The 23,687-nt window shown below is 38.0% G+C and overlaps 2 protein-coding genes across 3 annotated transcripts in view; both read right to left on the reverse strand.

Moving 5' to 3' along the window:
- LOC128009455 (NMDA receptor synaptonuclear signaling and neuronal migration factor-like) overlaps positions 1–9,119 on the reverse strand; it is a 29,879-nt gene extending 20,760 nt beyond the window's left edge. For both annotated transcript variants that reach the window (XM_052592952.1, XM_052592951.1), the window contains exon 1: positions 8,740–9,119. In XM_052592952.1, coding sequence (XP_052448912.1) covers positions 8,740–8,810 — 71 coding nt within the window. In that variant the 5' untranslated portion in view covers positions 8,811–9,119. The remainder of the gene's footprint in view (positions 1–8,739) is intronic.
- Positions 9,120–10,445: 1,326 nt separating this feature from the next.
- On the reverse strand, positions 10,446–11,741 carry LOC127987993 (leukotriene B4 receptor 1-like). Its single transcript, XM_052590474.1, has one exon. It carries the CDS (start codon positions 11,739–11,741, stop codon positions 10,857–10,859), a length of 885 nt encoding a protein of 294 aa, XP_052446434.1. The 3' UTR covers positions 10,446–10,856.
- Between the last annotated feature and the right edge of the window lie 11,946 nt (positions 11,742–23,687).

Below are 23,687 nucleotides of genomic sequence, written 5' to 3' on the forward strand. Positions count from 1 at the left end.
TTAAAATGAGGAACATTAGCAGATAATGTCACAAGATGTGGCTCTAATTTAAAATGGGCTACCACATTTGTCATGCTTTCAGAAAAATGCGGAAATACTTTGCATTTCACTACTTCTCTGAGGTGTAAAGCACTGAATGAAATCTAGATGCATACAGCCACTGCAATACCTTCCTCTAATTTAACCAACCGGATGACCTTTCTGCAATGTTTTCTATGTGTGTGAGTGGTTATGCCACTAAAAAATGGCTTCAAAAATTCTGAAGTTCATTGAAAAGAAAAAAAAAGGATACATGTGCACTCCCGATGGCTCTTACAATCAGCATAGATGACTTATACAAATCATTAAATGCATTCGAAGAGCTGCCAGATTCCATTATCAAATGCATCACTCCAACTCTTAACCATGGGAAAGATTTACCCAGTTTTTTCCTCTGTGGCACAGAGAGAACACCACTAATGCAGCCTAATTACTCGCATATTCTGGGGGAGTAAACCAACAACCATGTACAAATGAAAAATAGCCCCAAACCCCCGTTTCACTCACTTCATCTTTAATTTACTTCCCAGCTAATGATGCCTTCCCACACAAGCTCACTAAATATGTAGATTCTAACATGCATAAATATAGTAAAACCCACCTCCATCCCTGCATTTGGAGAAATGTGGAAGCTACACAAATGCACCTAGATGAATGCGGTTAACTGACAAGCACCTCCACAAGCAATAATCAGTATGCTACTGGCAAATTGTGCAATCTCTGCAGCTCTTTAGGGATGCTGGGAAATGGGTTCTGTTGTTGGAGTAGCCAGGCTTTCCTGAAACGACACTTTGAATAATTAAATATTAGCCAGCATGTGCATCCCTCTCTCTCCTTACTCAAGAAACTCTTGTAACAGATGGTAAGAGTGCTTCAGAGTGGAATCATCCAATCACTTTCTCATCACACTTCTCACTGTCTACCCTCCACAATAACTGAAGCAGATACAAGATATAAGTGTTTTAAAGTGTGATGGGCCGAGAGGGCAGGGGTGGACTAGAGCTAAAAGAGAGCACTGGACCTATGCAGACCCATCGAAACCCAAAGCGGTTGAGTTATGATTTTAATGTCTTGGTCAATTTGAAATGTGCTCTGCAGTGCTCTTAAAATAAAATGTTCGTCGAGGAGATGTGTGTTCAAGCAGATTGCAGGAGAAATGGAATGGGGCGGCTGGCGGCAGAGAAAGAAGTACAACCCAGAAGGCTGCTGGGAAAAAGTTCACTGCTAGAACACAAATCATTTTCAATGAGATTGCCAGGCAGAGCTCAGAGAGGGAGCAATCCCGTAAAACTGCTGTGAATGTGAAATAGATAAGTGGAATGGGTCTAAGGGCAGTACGTCACGATTCAAAGCATAAATTTGCTGGCATAGATTACTTTTTTCTCCACATAAATCTTTGTTTTTCTTTTTTATCTCATAAATCACTAAATACACATAAACAACATTAATTGAAAATATGTATATGACTGCTTACTATATGGTTCATCATAAAACAAATTGCACATTTAATGTAATATATTTTACTTGAAAAAATAATGATAATAATATTATTAATAAATCAATAATTGAACATAATTACATTGTCATCATTAATAACTGAAATATCTGATTCTGTATATTTCTCTAATAATTACTTTTAAAATGGTTGCAATTACATATAGTATCAGTGCAAATGTGTAATGTAATAGCTAAGTTATCAGAATAATCAGGTATTGTTATACTATGCTAGACATTAAATGGTTAATAGAACATAGTTCAAACTACATATATAATAACATTATTTTATAAGCAATGTAATCAGGCACTAAAGAGAGTTCCCATTAAAAGTTTTCTGAGCTAATGCATCTAATGGAGACCCGATTTCTCACTACACTGACCTACAAGTCAACTGGTCCACAGGAAAAAATCCCATTACTCTCTATGGTCAGACAAACTGTGAGAACATAAGCCTGTAACGGTTGTGCAGGGCCACATTGGTCAATAGTCAAACTGAATAGCAGTTGAAAGAATGAGCACACTGTGTGGGCAATACAACACAAAAGAAATGCCCCACCACAAATACAATTTCAACATAAAATTTGCAATAAGTTGTTTAAAAGGCAATAATGTTACTAAAGATGAGCCAGGAAAATATAACATTCCTCATTTATTTGGTTATAGCAATAATTACTGGAACACATTCAAGCACTGTTCATTTATTTATACAACTTTTATACTTATACAGGGGCGGCAGTGGTTCAGTGGTTCATGTAGGTTGTCTACAAACCGGAAGGTTGGTGGTTCAATCCCCGGCTCCACCTGACCAAGTGTCGAGGTGTCCTTGAGCAAGGCACCTAACCCCAGCTGCTCCCGACGAGCTGGATGGCGCCTTGAATGGCAGACACCGCAGTCGGTGTGTGAATGGGTGAATGTGAGGCAAATTGTAAAGCGCTTTGGATGGCCATGTGGTCTGTTGAAAGCACTATATAAATGCAGTCCAAACTGGCAGTGACTTGTTTCCAAGTGTCAGGCTGCCGTGGGTCTCTCAGCTGGAGTTACTTGACAGTCTGAGACCCTCAGCACCCCACTGTAGGGCTGCACATTTCATCAAATTTCGAATCGCGAATACAATTATGGATGCCAAAATTACGCGATCGTTCAAAGTGCCAATTTACGTTATTCTGCATGCTTGAGATGCATTTTTTCTTTCTACATATTATCTTAATGGTTTTTCCAATGTTTTGATTTTAGTTTTAGTATAACATTATAATATCATTAACTTTTTTATCATTTAAAGAAGAAACCAATAAGATGTGTAGTTGACATTTGAAGCTTAATACTACTGAAAAGCACTAAAAGTTTTCCACTTAGAGTGTTTCCAGCTTGTTTATTTTCAAATAAAAATACAGCATGCAGTTGCATCAAAAAATGGTATAAACATCATTCAATTAATTTGTTATTGTTCTCTCGCCTAATTGGCAAACAAATTTCCTGTTTGACCCTGTAAAGCTGCTTTAACACAGTCAGTATTGTTAATTGTATAAAACACTATACAAATAAAGGCAACTTGACTTGACTATGAGATGCCCAAATCACTTACAATCATATCTCTCTCACACACACAGACTAGCCTTCTTCTCAGGCCAGTTTGTCTGAGGGTGTAGTATCGCGTACATCTGGGAGCATCTCTCATGGTTTCAGCCATGTGATAAAAATGGGGGAAGGGAGAAAGCAAGGGAACTCGAGAAAGAAGTGTTTTAACCATATTAACTAAAGCAGATGCTTTAACCAAGACTGCTGGACAAAAGCCCTGTGGCGATCCAGAAGAAGAGGCGGATGACTAGTGACTCAGATGAACAACATGAAGATACGAGCAGAATGTAAAAACAATAACTGCCCCAATGTAGACACAAATACATTCTGGCATATAGATTGAAGGCAGGAGGTTATAAGTGCACAAAGGCATCATGGATAAAGGAGAGCAGAGATAGCACACCCTGGAGCTGTTCTAGCACTGATGTTTTCATGTGTCTGTTCACGCACAGAGTCGGGAATGGGTGCTTTTGCCCAGGGTGACACTGACTTCAGCAGGCCACTAATTTCGTAAAAAGCACGTACAATTTGTTCTTGAGTGGCTCAGTGCGCATTGACCAGAACATTTGTGTGTGACATGGCCCCTTTCTCTCGCCTCCTCGTTCGCTCACTTACGAACTTTGTGTTCTCTTTGCTGATTTGATTTCTTAGTGTACCGTTCAACCCAGCATCTCACACTGCCCTCGCCGCCATGTAAGAGTTTTTTTTCGTTGACAGATAGAATTTATGTAAGCTGTAGTGTGAACTAAACTCTGAGTCATATTCATTTTGAAAATGCTCAACATCTGCCATTGGCATTTAGCTATTAAAAACTTCACATTAGAAATTCATTAACACTAGATGAGCTGGTATCTGAATTAGTCGCACTAGCAAACAGTGGAGCTTAAAATGGCAATCAACCAAAATGTCCCAGCTGATCCATTCCAATTTTTTGAACTCAAACCTCCCCCTGTAGTACAGAAAGGCCATTTATTTGAACTAGGCTGCAAAACAGGCTTGTCCAGAAAGCTTCAGTGGGCAACTTGGCTTGCTCATTAGTTAAAATAAGAGAAGGGAGGATTTTATTATTCAGAAGAGGAATATATTATTCCAGATGGTATATCTAACGAACAAGAAGTGGGGGAAGTTTGCCAAACTTTGTGCTGCTTTGGCCATCGGGTAACCTCAACATCAAATCTCAACATTAGTAAAGAAAGTGTGACTAAAGATTATTTAAAGGGGGGGTGAAATGCCATTTCATGCATACTGAGTTTTTTACACTGTTAAAGAGTTGGATTCCCATGCTAAACATGGACAAAGTTTCAAAAATTAAGTTGTATGTTTGAAGGAGTATTTTTGTTCCCAAAATACTCCTTCCGGTTTGTCACAAGTTTCGGAAAGTTTTTTTCGAGTATGGCTCTGTGTGACGTTAGATGGAGCGGAATTTCCTTATATGGGTCCTAGGGCACTTCTCCCGGAAGAGCGCGTGCTCCCGTATAGCGAGGCTGAGCACAGACAGACATTTCACTGATCAGAGAGAGAGCGTCGCGAAAAGTCACAAAATAAGTGTGTTTTTGGTTGCCAGGGCAAGACAACTCTGCACAGATTACCAAAAAAAACAGCATTAAGGGACCAGTGGATGGAGTTTATTTTTACAGAGCATCAACGGAGTTGTGCAAGTGTTTTTGTTTGTTCCCTGCATTTCGAAGATGCTTGTTTTACAAACAAGGCCCAGTTTGACGACGGATTTGCGTATCGTTTATTTCTTAAGGATGATGCAATCCCAACGAAAAAGGGTCACGATCGTGTGTTGGAACCGCAGGCGGTGAGTAAAACTGCTTCAAATATCTCTGCCTCCTTGTTAGTGCGTCCCTTCCCATGCCGGAGACCCGGGTTCGAGCCCCGCTCGGAGCGAGTCGTTGCTGCTGCTGCTCTCGTTCTGTTTCAGCCTCGGCATCTGATTCTGGATCATAAATAATGGGCTGAATCTGACTGTAAGCCATGGTTTGTTTTGGATGATGGTTTTTCCCTCAAGGTAATGTCAGCTTCCAAACGCTCTCAACGCAAAAGCCTATTCGCGCTCGTGATTCTTTAGCTCCGCCCACACGTCACGCCTCCAGCCGGTCGTGTTTTTCCGGGAAAAATCGGTACAGACTATCTTTCTCTAATGAATATAATAAAACTACTAAGTACTTTTTGGAGTTATGAAGGATGCAGTACTACTCTATAGGTACTCAAGATTAACAGGATATTGAGTGAAAACGAGCATTTCACCCCCCCTTTAAATAAGATCCCTAATCATATCAGTCTGACCACCACAGTGTGTGCTGTAGCTTTCACTGTTTGTTGAACCTGTCAATGTCATGCGGACTTTCTAAAGAGGCAGACCAACTATATTAGTCCCAAAAGAATATCTTCAGTCTTGCATTTTAACTCATTTCACAAATGAATATGTCATTGAATAACATATCTAAAAATGAGTCTCAGTAACAAAATAAAAATATATCATAAATATTGTAGAATAATATTGAGTATAATATTTATTGGTTTTCAAACCCGATAACGCCATAAAATATTTACAAAAAGACAGAAAAAAACCATGTGTTCCAGTCTCACCATCTCTAACTCTAAGCATCATCACACACATATTAAACATATAAAAGGGGTCATATGACATTGATAAAAAGAACATTATTTGGTGTTTTTGGTGTAATGTAATGCGTTTATGCGGTTTAACATAAAAATAAAATAAAAATAATTTTCACATAATGTACATTATTGTTGCTCCTCTATGTCCTGCCTTTCTGAAACACATAGATTTTTACAAAGCTCATTGTTCTGAAAAACAAAGTGTGCTCTGATTGGCCAGCTATCTAGTGCATTGTGACTGGCTGAAAGCCTCTAACTTGTGATGGAAATGTTATGCCCCTTAACATACTGTGATGCCGTCTCCCAGCACGACCAGACCAAACCAATAAAACCCATTACAAACGAGGCATTTGTTGCATCCAGTGGGGACATAATTACTGATTATAATGACTTATACTGTCTTGTTACATGTTGCATTGCGCATCGCGCTGTGTGAACATAAAACCTGAATTTGTGATAAGAGAAAAAACAAATAACAAGTGCTACTCCATACTGCTCAAAACTCACATTTGAATCATCAGTCGCATATTCTTTAAATATGTAAACATACTTACAGACTGTGAGTCAGAAGCGCCAGACTGTCCTTTAAAAGTTGGAATTTCTAGGGATGCGCCAGTTGACCGGCCATAAATCGGAACCAGACGGTTTTTGCTTAAAATACGCGATCGGCAATCAGCCTGTTTTTGGTCTTTTTTTTTCTGCCAATTTTTCCAGAAGTGCACCCACGTGCACAGACTACATTGGTATCATTCGCTATCATGTAATTTGTGTGGAAGTATTTTGAAATCTTTGCGCAGGAAACGGGCAGCCGTTCTGTGCTTGAAGTGCAAAGCTTCATGTCTGAGGCACAGATAGCAGGAAGCAAACAGCAACCTTTCCCTGCGTGAGCGTACTGTACCTGTAATTCTTAAAAATTTGTAAAAAATTTAGGGTAATGATTCACATCTATATTTTTTAACTTCAGCAAATACCGTATTTTCCAGACTATAAGTGGTCCTGCGACTTATAGTCAGGTGCGACTTATTTATGAAAATTAATTTTACATGAACCAAGAGAAATGAACCAAGAGAAAACTTTACTGTCTACAGCCGCGAGAGGGATAATGTTTTCTCTTGGTTCTTGGTTCTAAATAAATGCGACTTATAGTCCAGTGCGACTTATATATGTTTTTTTTCCTCGTCATGACGTAGTTTTGGACTGATGCGACTTAGACTTAGGTGTGACTTATAGTCCGAAAAATACGGTAGTTATTTATTTTTCATTGGCTCAAGTAAAAAAAATATAGATGTGAATCATTACCCTTTTTTTATTGGACGAATGAAACACTTTGCATCTTTGTTTTATTCACACCAACATTATTTGATTTTAAAATTTTGGAATAATGTATTTATATAGCATACTTGTTTTGTTCACACTGGTAAAGCTTTTTTTTTTTAAACCAAATTTAAAAACTAAAACAAATACTGAATGCTGATTAAGAAACCTCTTATTGAATGTGTTGATTGTGTTGTTTGGGTTGTAGAACTATGCAGTTGTTGCTTTTAATTTCACATGGTTACAGTTCATCTTTTAATTTAAGACCAGTTCTATGTAGTTACAGCCCAATTAAAAAACAAAAGCTAAATGCTGATGTCTGTACCATCTATGTTTGTATTGATTGTAGGCTACTTACTGTTTAGCTACTGCCGTTAATTTCAGATGGTTACCATTATTGTTTTCAATAGCCAAAAGTTTGGCCTATTAAATATTTTTTTAAAATGGAAATCGATATCGGAATTGGCCAGTTTGTTTGGAAAATCATGAAAAATCATGATCCTGCATCCTTAGGAATTTCCCCACTTTATAGAAACAGCCTCCCTCCAGTACGACTGCATGTGTTCTTAATATTTAATTAGACATTTACATGTCAACTGTGAGACAACTGGGAGGTTTGTAGATCTATAATCACTCACTGCGTAGCTCCAAAAAGTGCTGTTCGACTAAGTCTGAATTGGTCAAGCACCACCCAGCTAAACAGATGAATTATAGAGTGAGGATGAATACAGAATGTGATCACTCTGTGACTGTAACATGGAGTGAGTCTCAAGGGACGGTCAGAAGTCTGGCGACAGCAGTGATGTCATGGTGAATTCAGTAGGTTGTTAATGGTCATTTACAGTGTATGGGTAAATGAACGAGTGACTAACTGATTGACTGATTGACTGGGAAGCTTTTCAAAGGCACACAATGACGTTGGTTGGGTCCAATCACGTCACAAAACTCCAAATGACATATTTAAACAAATATACTAGCCAATGATGACTGTAAAAAATCGCCAGCTGTGACAGTGATGTCATGACTCTGTCATAGAACATCAGTCTAATGAATATTTACGTTGTTTGATAAGCAAACGAAATCTTAAACGACAATTTAAATAAAACTGTATTAAATTACATAAACTATAATTAATAAAACAAATAACAACATACAAAACAATAATGATCAAGAAATATTTTGTTGTTGTTGTTGTTTAAAGCCTAATAACCAGGCTCTATAGGCTAAATGTATGAATTCTGAAAACAACCTTATAATAATAATAATAATAACATAAATATCATCATCATCATCATCACTATCAGTAATATTAATGTTAAAACAACAATCTCACTCATCCTCATTATAACAAACAGTGGCGGGTCATGGGGGTCTAAAAATATATTTGGCCTTTTTTAAAATAGGTAGGTATATTTATACTATTATATTACCCTATAAACCCTATTTGACTAAAGGATCCTGCAATCACTTTATATTTTCCTCCTTTAACTTTATCATAAAAAACCCTAAAAAGTAATTTAAGTCAAACTTAATATTTTGATACGAAGTTGCTAGCAAGCTACACAAAGTGTTTTACAGTCGTCACCAAGGAAACGTCATGATATGAGGTGTGATGAGATGTCATAGTTTTGTGCAGCATGCCTTCACAAATAGCGTTTCTGGCGCGTGTGTTCTCCAGAGACTCACCGAACTTTTGCGGCAACAGAAGAAATGGCATCATTCCTTAAATTCTTCTTCTTGGACACGGCTGTTCCCATGCTGCAGTGAAACCACCAATGTGTAAAAACAGCTCATTCCACTCGTCACTTCTGAAGGAAATAATTGCACAACGCAAACAAATCATCCGCAGAGTGGAGATGCGATCTCCTCCTCTCACTTCAACCTGATTCAGATTGCTGCTCAGGGTCTATCAGATGTTCCGCTTGTTCCTCATGTTTAGGAACGCGGCGTTCATCAGAATTTCACGACGTGAAGTTTAGAATGTTCTTTAGGGTGCGGAGTTTGAGATGCAAGTGCAGCAAACGTGAAGGGTGAGCTGGCTGCTAGGACGCGAGAATGTGCTCACGCGCAGCGCTCTCTCTCTCTCTCTCTCTCTCTCTCTCTCTCTCTCTCTCTCTCTCTCTCTCTCTCTCTTAGTATCTCATATTGATCCATATAAAATCATAGTTGATTGGACATTACGGAAACTACTGCCATATAAAGGAGAAGTTGCGCAGCTTGTCCTTTGTCGTCGGCTTAAAAGTGCACAAAAGAAATGAAGTTAATTCCTGTACAGACACATGGCATACCTTAAAACAAATAGAGCTGCTTACCGTTCGTTTATGGGCAGGTAAGGTTATGGAGTCAGTCATGGCATATTTCGGCAAAGAGTGGAATATATGTCCGCATAATGTCCCCTTATCGGCAGTAGCCTACAGTTCCCTGACCGAACACGATTCCAGCTCGTGCACGACTACGAACCCGAGCCATTACGGTGGAATCAGGATTATTTACTTCAAATGTTTGTTAAACGAGTCTAAATACAGACAATAGCCCATGGCGTATGCATTAAAAATTTGACTATAAAAAAAAAGTATTTAAATTAGGCTACTTTAAATTATATAAAGGAAAATAAAGGACGTTAACATGCAAACCAATGGTTATGTTGAGTATATTACAAATGTTTAGAGCATTTAAATTAATCTGTAAACGAATCAACATGTTGCTGGGTTAAATTAACGTGTTTTGTCCTATAATACCCAGCCTAACCCAAGTTGGGATGTTTTTAACCGATAGTTTTTTAGAGTGTTAAGATAGAAAAAAAAAAAAAAATCATGACAGTTTCAGTTAAAATGTAGGCTACACTGAAAAAAAAGATTTACTTTGAAACTATTTTTTACTATAAATTGCTATAAATATCACAATTACAAAGACACAAGCAAGTAATTGAATTAAATGTGATTTTTTTTTAAGTAGAAAGAATTGAATTTAATGAGCAGGGATCAAGCACACAATGCCCCCCCCCCAAAAAGTCAACAAACTAATAGTCTTCGATGATAAATCTAATGGCAAAACTCAGACTAAACCATGACACAACAACTGAAACATACAAACAATACCAGACAAAGAACTGCAGACAGGTGATTAGCAGAATCAAAACAGGTGAGAACTAATTAGTAACTATAGGAACTAATTGGTTGGGGTGAAAAGGGGAACAAAGAAAACTGGGTCAAATTAAACAAGGAACACAGAACTAAACCAAAACAGAAAATAACTGACAAGAAATGATCTTTCTTATATTACTATGAAAATATTTATTTACAGCTTTGAAAAAATACTTTAAAAGATACAAATTGTTGTATAACCACTTCCATTTAGTCTTCAATTAATTTCAAACAACAAATTTCAGCAAAAGAAGAAGTCTTTGTTGGCATCCTTTTTCTTTGTGTAGGGCTTTAAGTTCCTTGTGTTTTCAGAGAAACTTTGAAAACTGCAGTCAGTAGAGCAAGTGTGGTTTATCTGCCTCATCATTACCACATTGCTTACCACTTTTGAAGAGGAAAATTGAAAGCTTATTTAAATTGCTCATTTTACAGCCTTAACATATAAGACAAAGAAAATACAAAAAGCAGAAGGTTGGTTTCCATAGTACTGTTTCGGGAATTCTTACTTGATAATTTTAATATTTTGGGAATGGAGGAGTATTCTATTCAGCTGAGGAAACATAAATGGGATATGATGAAAAATGTAATATGCGCTTACCTTTAAGCACACTTCAAAAGCAAACAAATAATATTAGACAGAAGTATACCAACAGAAAAGCTTCAGCTTTCATTCAGATTTTCTTGTGGCTGATCTGAATGCTGTTTTCTTCTGCATCGCAGCGTTCGAGCTGAGAAGGCATAAAGAAAGGGGTTCACACAACTGTTAATAAAGAAAAGAGCGCCAGTTATATTGTTGCTGCCATCTGATTCCCATGGCATTGCCATAGAGACCAAGTTGTTGATCATAGCGGGGGTCCCAAATATGAAGAAGGCCACTACGATCCTGACAGACAGTTTTGTCAGCCTGTGGCTTCTGAAGGAAACTGACTGATTTATCCGTTGGTGAAGTCGATGGTAGAAACACAACAGGCTGAAGACAGGCACAAAAAACATCACTAGAGTTTCGACAAGTAAGATGACTATTTTTTCTTGTTTATTCTTATAATCCTGATAACAGCGTAGAAGCCCAGCCTTCTGCTTCACGTTTCTGTAATAAAGAGCATAAGAACCCAGAGCTCCACTTAATGTCCATATTCCAAAAATCAGCCACTTTTGTCCCTTCTGCCCGAGCTTGGCCCATCTCTGTGGATACAGCACCTGCAGGTACCTTTGCACACTCAACAAGGTGACAGAAAGCACACTACTGTAGAGGCTCCAGTACACTACATAGGAAAATAACTTACACAGACCTTGGCCAAAAACCCAGCCGTTCAGAAGGGCATCAATCCACACAGGCAGAAATATCAGACTCAATAGATCCGAGACAGCCAGACTCAGCATCAGTTTTGGGGTGAAACTGTCATCCTTTAAATGCTGGGCGAGCATGACCAGCGCCGCTACATTACCGGGTACACCCAGCGCACAGCACAATCCAAGAACAGTGCTGGATGCTACTGCTGAGGTACGGACAAACAGAGAGTTGTTAGAAATGTTCTGATACTCCATGGTCATCTGCCATTTGGTGATGTGAATATGAAGTTTGAGGTTATTGCCCAGTAATAGTTAAGGAAGTAGTTTCAGGAAGTGAACTTTGATCACAATTGGTTCTGCGGAAAGACATTAACATTTTTTAAATAAAAGAGCATGCAAATGTGTGTAAAATTAGTTTTGTTAAAGGTAAATTATTTGCATGGAGTTGCAATATAAGGCTGCATGTGCATGAATGGAGTGTTTTTTATGATTTAGGCAGCATTTCCTTCTAAATATGTTAATGTACTGAAGTAACGTGTGCTTATAAGCTGAGCTGCCATATGCATGAGCCTTGATAACATGACTGCTGTGGTTGATGCTGCTGACCTTACACACAGTAGAGCGCATTTCCCATGATAAGCAGCTACAGTAGTATGTGTTTGCACCCCAACACTCTCTGGAAATATCATTTCAACCACAAACTGAAGAATCACATAACATAACACATTATTTTAGCAGAGTTTATGTACATTGTAATGCCTTTAATTCTAATATTTAAATAGTTATTATTTTAAATGTTTTTTAAACTTTGTGGTTTATTATTTTGAGTCTTATGGGATGCGGTAACACACATCCCTCTCATAATATATTGCTTTCCAGATCTATTGCTTTTGCCACTCACACAGTGCCATATTCACACAATCATGCACCAGGTAACAGAAGATCAGAAGATGGCACGGTTAGTGCTCACAGTCACTGATCTATATATAACTGAACTGCGCTCTTGCCCACCTCTTCCCCTGAGCCAGGGACTTCTAAATGGAACGATTAGCATGGTTTAGATTGCCTAGTGTAAGCAAACTCTAATTATTCTCCCGTATCCTGCACACATGAGTTTATACCTGCCCATCAAGTATTGTCCGGCGCTGCACTCTGCTGCGATCGGTCCCGCGATCATGCAGGTCTCTACTCGGAAGATGCCTGTTATCATCTTATGATGGAGGCTCTGGATTCTGAGCATAACTTGTTTTTTTTTAACAAACTATAAAATACTTTCCATAAAAACTTTTTTTTATAATATATAATAGATATATTATATTATATTATATTATATTATTTATAGTTTAGATCTAGGCTACAATAAATATTTTAACTGCTACTATGTAAAAGGAACACTGCTGTAAAATGTTTTTTTTTGTTTGTTTTTTTTGTTTCCAAACCAAATGTTATTACACTTTTGTTCATGTAGCGGTAGGCCTACGTTTAAATGGAAAAAGGTGCACAATACACTACTTTTGAATGCATTATTAGTTATTTGCATAGCAATGCGTTTAATCACGATTAAAAAAAAAATATCTTTGCTCAGCACTAATCTAAACCAATATATACTGTAGGTGAACAAATAAATGCATAGTCAATCAAACCAATCTATTATTGAACAAAGCAATGTATACTTGACAAGACCAATATATGCTTGTGCCAACCAGTGTACCTAAACCAATTCATAGTTGTATATGTCTGGTTACAATCAATGTAATATAAATCAATGCCTTTCAACCAGTAAACCCCATCCATATTCACTCAATAGGTATGGATTATTTCCTGAACAGCTTTACATACTGTAGTGCCCTCTAGCCAATGTTGCCAGATTGTGCGGGTTCGGTTTAGAATTTGATTAGGCAGGTAAAAATTGGCTTGGGTAGGTTGACAAAATTTGGTCTGGTTTGAGATCAGTTTGGGGATTTCCAAACATATAAAATGTATGAGCTAATTGATTTTGGATTTCGGATCTGTTTTTGAATGTATAACTGTATACAGTAAGTGATCATAATGCCTAAATATAAGTTACTTGGTAAAGAGTGGGATGTTTTAACTCTCAAAACGTGAATTGCACCTTTTGAGGGAAAGATGAAAAGGCTCTAATATCACTGCAATTCCGAAATCAGAGCACATTTAAATTATTTAATAAAAATATATTTTTATCTTTTAAACATTCTAAACCTGGCATATCCTTGAAAGCTGCTTGTTAGTTTTGATTGTGCAAAGTTCTGTATTATGTTTTACAATATGTACTTGACAAAATACCTTTATGTTCTGTGTGAAATTGTAGCGCGACAGAAAAGTGCATAGCCTAATTGTTATTGTTATTTATTATTATTATTATTATTATTATTGGATCGTACAGATACAGTGTGTATCATACAGTATGCATCAATGAATGACACAGTTTTGACTGTCGTGTGTGCATAAACGAGTGTGAAATACCTAATCACGATGTTTGTTCCGATGATTTGTATTGAGCACTTTTTTTGCATTTAAATTCTGACCATTGACTTTGAAAATGATGCGTGTTTTTTTCAAGGTTGTTAGTTAATTTCTTGATTGCTGTTTTAACACTTGCAAATTTTAATCATATTTGGTAATTCTCTTTAATATATTTGATCCATGGGAAATTTATCTAACATTTTATTTATTATTTTATAGTCATTATTTTGTTTTAAGAAGTATCAACCTTGGCTGACATATATCACATTATTTTGACAGCTAAAGTTTTTGGACGGCTTTTTGTTGGAGTGGGTAGATTTTTTTGAAAGCTTTTGGGCTGGAAATCATCCATCCAACCTGGCAACACTGTCTCTAGCACACAGAGAGCTGGAATCGAATGCAAAACAGGAACGTTCATCACCTTCCCTATAGCAGTACTAATTTATTTATCAATTATATTTCTAAGGCAGCAACTAACCTTTTCACTTTCACTGATGCTGAAACTGGCATGACTGCTGTAGAAATAACTGTTGTAAATGTGGGAATATGATGTACGATTTAAGTATGTTTTAGTTAGATTGCATAGCCTAATATGCATAACGGATACAGTTTATAAAAGGATTCTATAAAACAAGCAAAAATAAATAAATAAATAAATAAATGATTGCTTGAAATAACTGAAAGTAACTTCTTGAAAGTAAGAAATCAATGTTTTCTGAATGAAGCTCAGCAGAATATATTAGGTGAGTCTCTTCATTTTATTGAATTTTTTTTAAACACATTATGAAAAAAAAGAACTCACTGAAAGCTAAAAATTTCAGAAAATGTGGAAATATATTTTTTATTTAGATTTATATTGGGTATTAATTAAAATATTTAGAATATTTATTAATATACAGTAATATATTTTAATAAAATATTTTGAATACTTTTACCCGCCATTTAGACTCTATAATAAATTGCATATGTATTTAAATTTAGATCGGTGACGCTAATGCAAATAGTCCACTTCGCTGTAACTTGCAGTCTGCTCTTGCTAAACAGCCTCCAGCGAGGCAAGCAGGCACATTTTGACTAGTCCTGTGGTTTGTAGGGACAGAGAAATGAGATTCTGTTTTGGAATTGAGACTATTCTAAACTGAGGCCTTTTTTTCAGCAAATATTATATATTCAGTGCAGCAGCAAAACACATGCACAAACAGAACGACAGAGAAAACGCTGTAAACAAACTATATAAATCAGTGGCTGAGAGAAATTAGGTGTGATGAGATTTCTCTGCAATAATACAAAATTAATTTGCACTGTGTCAAGAGATGTCTTTGGTTTACTGTTTGCTGAACTGATATGGGTAGAATCCAAGGATAACTTAGTTAAAATTAGAGACCTAAAAACGGATTATGGTGCATACTTGTCTAATTTCATAAACAGAATGGAGTTTGACTTTTACTATGACCTTCAAGAGCAGAGCACTTCAGATGCAATATATCTTGGCATGTCAACTTAAAGACTTTCTTATTGAGCAAACACAGTTGATTGATATGCATGTCAATAACCATTTGAAGGGAGATCCGTTTGTTTGTATAATCATACTGATTGTCCACGTGATTGGCTGGCAAGAAGTGCAAGGCAGGGCAAGCAGAGGAGGAGTGAATCAAGACACCTGAAAAAAAGAGGACAGACAAGATGTAGACAGATGGACATGGAAATATGTGAAGGGGGAAACGAGACACTGAAGAGACAGGTGGAGGATAAATTAAGAGAGAACGAGTGAAATAATGAGTAGCCCGTTAATTGGATTGGAGGTACGGTTAATTAAATCACCCTTCTCTCCTGTTGCAGAGATACTGACAGAACAATGTCAGCTTACACGTACAGTATCTGTCAAAAGATCGGACACCCCTGAACAAATGTTGCTCATGACCTTTAGGTCCTTTTGTACTAAAGGCTTATGTTTGTACACACACACACACACACACACACACACACACACACACACACACACACACACACACACACACACACACATATATTAGATTGATCAAAGAGTGAAAGAAAATAACCAATGCAAGAAACCCATTAAATTAATTTTTGCCCATATATACTACAGTATATGCTAAATGGTGACTGTTATTTTGGAAAGCAAAAAAAATAAAAATAAAATACATGGTTAAATTCAGTATATTATTGGATTCATTTACAATTGCAGACAAACAGCCGTATCAAGTAGAGAATGCTTGAGGAATCGGCATCATCAGTCTCAGTATTCAACCAAATCAAATCATCTTGAACATTTTTTTCAATCAACAGTAAACAAGAACCTCATTTTATCTCCCCCAAGATCTTGATAAAAATAACCTCACTCTAATTTTCACACTCTTTTAGTCGGGACACGAACACACTTGATCCCATCAGTTTCCTCGGAGTCATCAAATTGAAATCCTCTGGTAACTGAGTGACCTAAATATCTCCAGGAGACTGGCAGCATAACAGGTGAGGGGGGAAATAAAGCCATATGAATGAGATTAAAGCTAGCTGGCAGGGTCTCTGACCTAACGGCCTGCTGGGATGTTTCAGCTGGCCTGTGGATCAGGAGGCAGAAATGAAACTGAGATATAATGTGTTCTCAACAAGTTTTTGTTTAGGAGTTTTGCTGAAGGAGATCTACAATACCTAAGCTATTCACTTGCATTCCCATTGAGATTGTTTGATATGAAAACAGATTTTGACTTATTTTTTTTATGACAAAAACCCAGTATAATTTTTCATTATTGTAGAAAATAAGCTATGTGACCAACAAAAGTTTATGATTGTTCAAATTTGGTTTTCATAGTGATAATCTTCACAGATGAACACAACTTGTATTGAATTCTGAAGCTTAAATCCAATCGCCAGAACCAAATGTACAACAATATGTTTGCATAACTTACATGTCACCCCATCTGAAGCTTCAAACAACTCTTTTAGGAACAGATTTACTAAACGCCACAAAATAGCATGAAACCATAAAAGGCATGACAGGCTTGTAAAGTCCTGTGGGTGATCTACTGACAGTCTCCATTCCTGAACCAGTTTAAGTGAGGGTGCGTAAACCTATGACTGAATTTTCAGTTTGGGGTTCCTATTCTTCTAGAGGACAAGCAAGCCATCTCCATGTGGTGAAAACTGTGGGAGAACTTTGAGAACTTCACATCCCCAACATATCTATCACAGTTCACACACAGACCTGTTGTTATAGGATCACCGTTCTCAGAGATGCTGATGAGAAACAGGACACCGAGAGATGTTTTAACACCTCCCACATATCTCAGGGTCATTGCCCTTGCAGAAGTGGGCTGTGTACAAACTTGTGAGGCAGTTCTAGTCATGTCTCAGTCATCCAACTCGGGAGATGCACAACTATGACACAGGTGACAGTAGTTTTAGATACATCCTAATTGTCTGTGATGATTATTCATTGGAGGACCCTGAATAGTCTTTAAATCGTATCTGTCGTCATGTTCAAAAGAGTAAGAGCAAGCTGAACTCTTTAAAACGTATCAGTGTGAATCTAATTTTGTGTTCTAGCTCTTTTGAAACAGTCACCCTTGGGTTATACCTCCAGCTTTGACTCAGCCACTGAGAGGAAGCTGCTGTTTTATCATTGAAAACAGCACTATTAGCTTAGGTCTAGGCATCACAGGATGACTTTAAGGCCAGTGTCGTGAGGATTTTCACATTTCCTGGGCTGTTTTTAGCAGTCTAGGTAATTGGTGACGCACATCAGGAGATTCAACCCCATCTGCCCACGTTTGCACAAAAACATCAGTACGTATAAATAGCAAGCGTGTCTAGGTGCTATTATTATTACCTCCAGCCTCTTCCCAGAGCTGGAAATGCGGATTGATCCAGCTGTCTCCCTGTGAGAAGCAATGGGAGGGCTGCAAGAGGTCAGCCCACTCTTTTAAATTGCATACTGCTCAGGTTAGATAGGATAGTGATGTAAATGATCAATTTAAACTGAATAAATCTAATTTGTTGGCATAGAAATTATAGATTTCTGCATTATTTTACATGCATTTGCATAAAAAAGAAAAAGCATTTAGAATGGAAAAATACACAACTTAATATCATTACATCTATCCACCTTACCTTTCATAATTTGTAAATAGCAAATCTGTAAATACAATAAACTGTCTACCACATTGTGTATTGTTTTTACATATTTATTTTTACTCACTTATTTTTATTTTGTTATCTGTGATAACAAAATAGATTTTTCTTTTTCAGATGAACAGCATTTATTGGAAATAGAAATCTTTAAAGTCTTCTAACTTCACTGCCACTATTGATCAATTTAAGATATAGAAATTATGTATAATTTCAATCAGTATCCATTCAAAAATGAAAATGGTAGAACAACAATTATAAAGGATTATATATACAGTATATATATTATATTTATATATGTTCCAACAAATGTTGATTTCTGAATCTTTCTAAACAAGTATAGACATGATGCCCTACAGAATCATATATCTGAAAAAATATTACGCAGTATTTAAATTATTGATCCATGACACACTATGATTCACTCTGTTTCCTTTGAGGCTTCACCCACAGTAATCTTGGCTGGTTTATGTACACAACTCCACATTATTATTTTTTTTTTTTTCACCAAAATCACATTTCATACCAAAATCAAATGTAGATGCTGCTACTGTGTCTCCTTAAATTTCAGAGTCACATATTCTCTAGAAGATCTGTACTGAATTCACCAAATGTAGGACCATGTGACACTAGTTATTTTAAATTGTAATAAAATTGAATTATAGCTGCTTTTATCATATTTTTATTACAAATAAATGTAGCCTTGGTGAGCATAAGAGACTTATACCATTCAACAGTTTTAATGTTTTGATGGAAGCTATATATGTGGCATCAAATAAAAGATTCAAAGTATTAAGTGTAAATAACCAGAGTATAATGCAAAAACACTAAGTGCAAATTAGCCTTGAATGTCCAAGCAGAACAATATTTACTTTAGGTTTCATCTATATAATCTGTAAAGCTTCTAACTATTCTAACTTCTAACTATAACTATTATACAATTCTGCCTTCAACTGCTTCTTGTAAATGTAATTTAGCAGCATGTCATTGCTCTGTAGATTCTGATTAGTGATTTATGAAACTCATATACAAAAAAATCAGGTCAGGACCGTTTGGATTGGTTTCACAGCTCAGCTGGAGGACCAGCTCCAGTTCCTTGGAGGAAAAGGGGGAGGATGGGGATGGATTCATGAGGAAAACTCAGTTTAGCTGCTCATTTTCACTTTTATCCACCCTCTGTGCAACCTGTACGTCAGAAGGGGGCCCAGTGGTGGGTAAACGTGTCAGGCCCACCTGTCATTTACCCAAGCCTGTCTGCTGTGATCCCTCCATGGGCCTCTTTAATTACTCGTCACCTCCTCCTCTGTCTCTGTGCTGCCTTTTCCTCCAACCGGTCTAGTGAGATGGGTCTCTCAGCAGGTGCTGGTAATTACTCATCCAGAATCCTTCAGTGTGTCCAACAGCATTAAAAAAACCTGGGCCTCTCAGGACCCAGATGACCTGCTTGTTCAACATGACTGAAATATCTTTGACATTATAAGATTAGAAGCTTTTATTAGCTTTATGTAAATTCTGAGGCACAAACAACCACAACTGTGTGACATTTACATTCATACTTGAATAAAAAGCACTTTCATAAATGGTTTGAGATTCTCAACTAGGAGCTTTAAAAACGGGAAGGCCAATAAGTGATACATTATTTTTTGGGGATAAACTAAGTTTACATTACAGAGTAGAACTGCTTTTGGCGAGCTTAAAAAAGAGATGTTGGAGTCTATATTTATATGAAGATTGTCAGATTGAATAATGAGCCTCAGTTTCTAAAACTGTTTGCCACCTACAATGTCAATGAAGTTGCTCCTGATTTAAATTAAGAATAATAAAACTTCTCTATGTGGTCTCTATAGTAAAAAAAAGGTCACATACCTTGGTATATACAATATAACTTATTGATATAGGTCTGAATGTGATTAAAATGGTGCTGCGATAAAGAGGTTTGAAAAGTGGATCCTCGGGGAGCTGCAAAGGTGTTCTGGGTGTATGGAAAAGAAAATTTGTAACTCAAATGTAACATTATTATTTATCATCATCATCATTATCATTATACAGAGTATTATAATTGTTCTAATGACCAGTCAAAGATCATGAGATTAATCACAATTATTTTATCTCTATTGACAGCCATAGTTTTACTTCTAAATATCTAACAGTGCGCTAATGGTGAAAAAAAATATACAGTGTAAACTGAAATAACTATTAATATTTACAAAACGTATTTTTCATAATATAAATGGGTCTTTTTTACATGAAAATATTTAGCTGCCTTTATAGAAAGAAGTTCTTCACAAGGGGATCATCATATTGGAGGTTCCTGAGCATCAAAATATTCTCTCTTCTGAACGAATTTGGTTGAAAGTGGGTCATTGTATTCTGACTTGAACTTTAACCTAACAAAGTATGTCACAGGTTGAAGGAACTGTTCCCCAAAATGTGAATTACATTTTAAACCTGTATGACTTGTTTTGAAGGGTAAGTTCACTCAAAAATGAAAATTCTGTCAATAATTACACACCCTCATGTCATTCCAAACCTGTAAGACCTTTGTTCGTCTTTGGAACACAAATTAAGATATTTTTAATTCAATCTGAGAGCTCTCTGACCCTCCATTGACAGCAAGGGTCCAACCACGTTAAAAGTCTAGGAAGGTACCAAGAACATCATCAAAATATTCTATGTGACATCAGTGGTTCAACAGTAATTTTATGAATCAATGAATCACTTTTTGTTGGTACTCTCCAAAATGGCACTAGGGTGACGTGGAGGAGAAGAATTGTTGAATTGTTTATTTATTTTATTTTATATAACTTTCTTCTGTGTCATTTAGGCTTCTGATGTGCTTGTTCAAAGAAAAGACCTTTGTTTATGAGGGAAAAGTCTAGAAAAAAAGTGTTATATTCAAGCAAACATAATGAAAAATGACCTAACAATATAAAACACCTTGTGCAAGTTTATAGCATTGAGGGGGGCTGGAAATGATCCAACTTTATCTGGGCAGTGACCCAATTACCTGCTCATGGTTTAATTGCTTGAAAAAAGTACAGGACAGGGAAGGACTAGCTTATGACCTATCAGATACTGAAGAAGCACCATGAAATGACCTTGGCTGTGTGCACATAACCTCACTGGAGTCCCAACTCAGTTTATCCTTGACTTTGTGTGTCCCATTTATTATTTTTATAAAAGTGCAGTTCACACCATATTTGTCTGATAGCCAATATGTCATGCCCCCTTTTTTCAGATTTCCCAGTGCTTAAGCATTTCTTCCTCATTTGATTCAATCCTCACGTCTCTGATTGATCTGGAGTCTCATTTATAAACAAAATGGTCATAGAAACATGCGTATGCAATTTTTCACACATCCTGATTAATCTCAACTGCTCTTTGTAACCATTAATACACATGAACTAGATTAAATGCCATGATGGCAACATGGGTACTATCTTCTCTAACACAAAAGACGCTGTTGCCCCCATCAAATTAAAAAAGGTTAGACAAAAATGTACTGTGCCATGGTATAACAGTAATACCCACTCTCTCAAGAAAGAAACTTGTAGTCTTGAGCACAAATGGAGAAAAACTAACTTGGAAGTTATTCAAATTGCGTGGAAAAACAGTCCAGCTATAAATGGGCTCTAAAAACTGCCAAGGCCGAGCATATCCACAAACTCATAGAAAATAACCAAAACAATCCAATCTAATCCAAGCACAGTGGCTAAATTGACAAATTACTTGACACCACCTGATCTAAATATTCCCTCACAGTTAAATAGTAATGACTTCATGAATTTCTTCACTGATAAAATAGATCAGAAATACTGTACAATAACAAATGTAGATTCTACAGTGTCTAATACTTCAGTTTCATCCATCACACCCAAAAATAAACTTTAATTCATTACAACAAAAGAGAGGAAGAGCTAAATAAACTTATCACTGCATCTAAACCAACAACATGTTTATTAGATCCTGTAACCACTAAATTACTGAAAGAGTTGTTAGCAGCAGAACCGCTACTCAATATCATTAACTCGTAGTTCCCTATCTGTCGGTCACTACGAGTTATGTCGACCGACAAATGGGGTCTCACTTGGGAGGCCAATCATCTCTGATTTTAAGAGAAAACGCCAATGAAATTGGCAAGTGGATTAACACACCTGAGCCACTCCCCGTGCCAGCGGGTATAAATAGGGCGACAGGTGCATCCACTCATTAGATTTTTGCTTCGGAGCCGAGTGGTTGTATGAAAGCCGTTATACTCCACAAAGCCATTCATCTGCTGTGTCGGGAAGCTGTTCTGGTTGGCGGTACGGCGCAAACAGCGGTGTCCCTTTCAGCGATTCCCCTGGGCGCTTCAACTAAGAGAGCAGATTTCCTAAAAGAGCAAATCGCGGACGATTCGCGTCTTTTTCAAGACGCCGTTTCGTCCGCGTCCTTCTGGATGCGGTCGTTTCCTGTTCTCTGACAACGGCCACGTTCGCTCTCTTCCGTGTCTGGGCATTCAGCACGCTGAAGGCGCGTTCGTGGATGGTTCATGCACGAACTGCGTGTGTGACCATGGCAACGCTGTGATCGCGTCTCCCCTTTCTTAAAGGGAAGGGAGCAGACCCCTCTGTCACTACCCGTTCTGGTTTCTCTGTCTCGAGCAGAGGACCGCCGGCTAGTGCTCTGGGAGATTTGAAGGTGACCGTGAGAGCTTCTCCGCCGGGCCACGCCCCACGGACCTCTTACCCCTTCCGCAGTGTTTGTCCTGTGCAGCTGCTGGGTGATTTTGCTGGGCTGTCTTATGGCAGTCCCAGCGGGTCATTCAGTTTGCCGCCGGAGATCAGATGTCGATTGCAGCATCGGGGGATGGGTTATCGACCTCTGTGGATGAAGATTCGGCGGGGCTGCCCCCCTCGGGTGTTGTCGCCACTGCCGAATTGGACCCAGAGTCGACAGCCGTGCTTGCCCGGGCAGCTGTGAGCATCAGGATGGAGGTGAATGCACCGCCAGCCCTGAGTGCTCATGGCTGTTTGATTGGTTCTCGGTGTGGAGCGCGACTCACAACCGCGTTTTACTCTGGTTCCTTTCTTCCCGGATGTGCATGGGGAAGTGATGTAGTCGTGGATGGCCCCTTTTACGGCCGGAAGCAGCTCATTTCGTTCCTCCGTCCTCACTACCCTCGATGGCGAGGCAGCTAGGGGTGTGTTGACATTCCCCAGCAGGAGAGTGCGATTGCGGTGCACTTGTGTCCGCAAAACGCCGCCACTGGGAGGGATAGTCCGCGCCCCTCACCCAAGGCCTGTAAGCTGTCGGCCGCGCTCGCTACCAAGGCTTACAGTGCTGCGGGCCAAGCTGTCTCTGCTTTGCATGCCATGGCTATCCTGCAAACCCAACAAGCCAAGGCTTTAACAAATGCACGAGGGTAGGTCCAACCCGAGGTTGATGCAGGAGCTGCGCATGGCGACTGACCTCCCCCTTCTGGGTGACGGAAGTCACAACGCAGTCCCTCGGGTAAGCGATGTCCACTCTGGTGGTCCAGTAGTGCCGTTTCAGGTTCAGCCTGGTCTGTATGAGAGACATTGACAAAGT

The sequence above is a fragment of the Carassius gibelio genome, chromosome A5, assembly GCF_023724105.1.
Source record: "Carassius gibelio isolate Cgi1373 ecotype wild population from Czech Republic chromosome A5, carGib1.2-hapl.c, whole genome shotgun sequence".
Classification (NCBI taxonomy): domain Eukaryota; kingdom Metazoa; phylum Chordata; class Actinopteri; order Cypriniformes; family Cyprinidae; genus Carassius; species Carassius gibelio.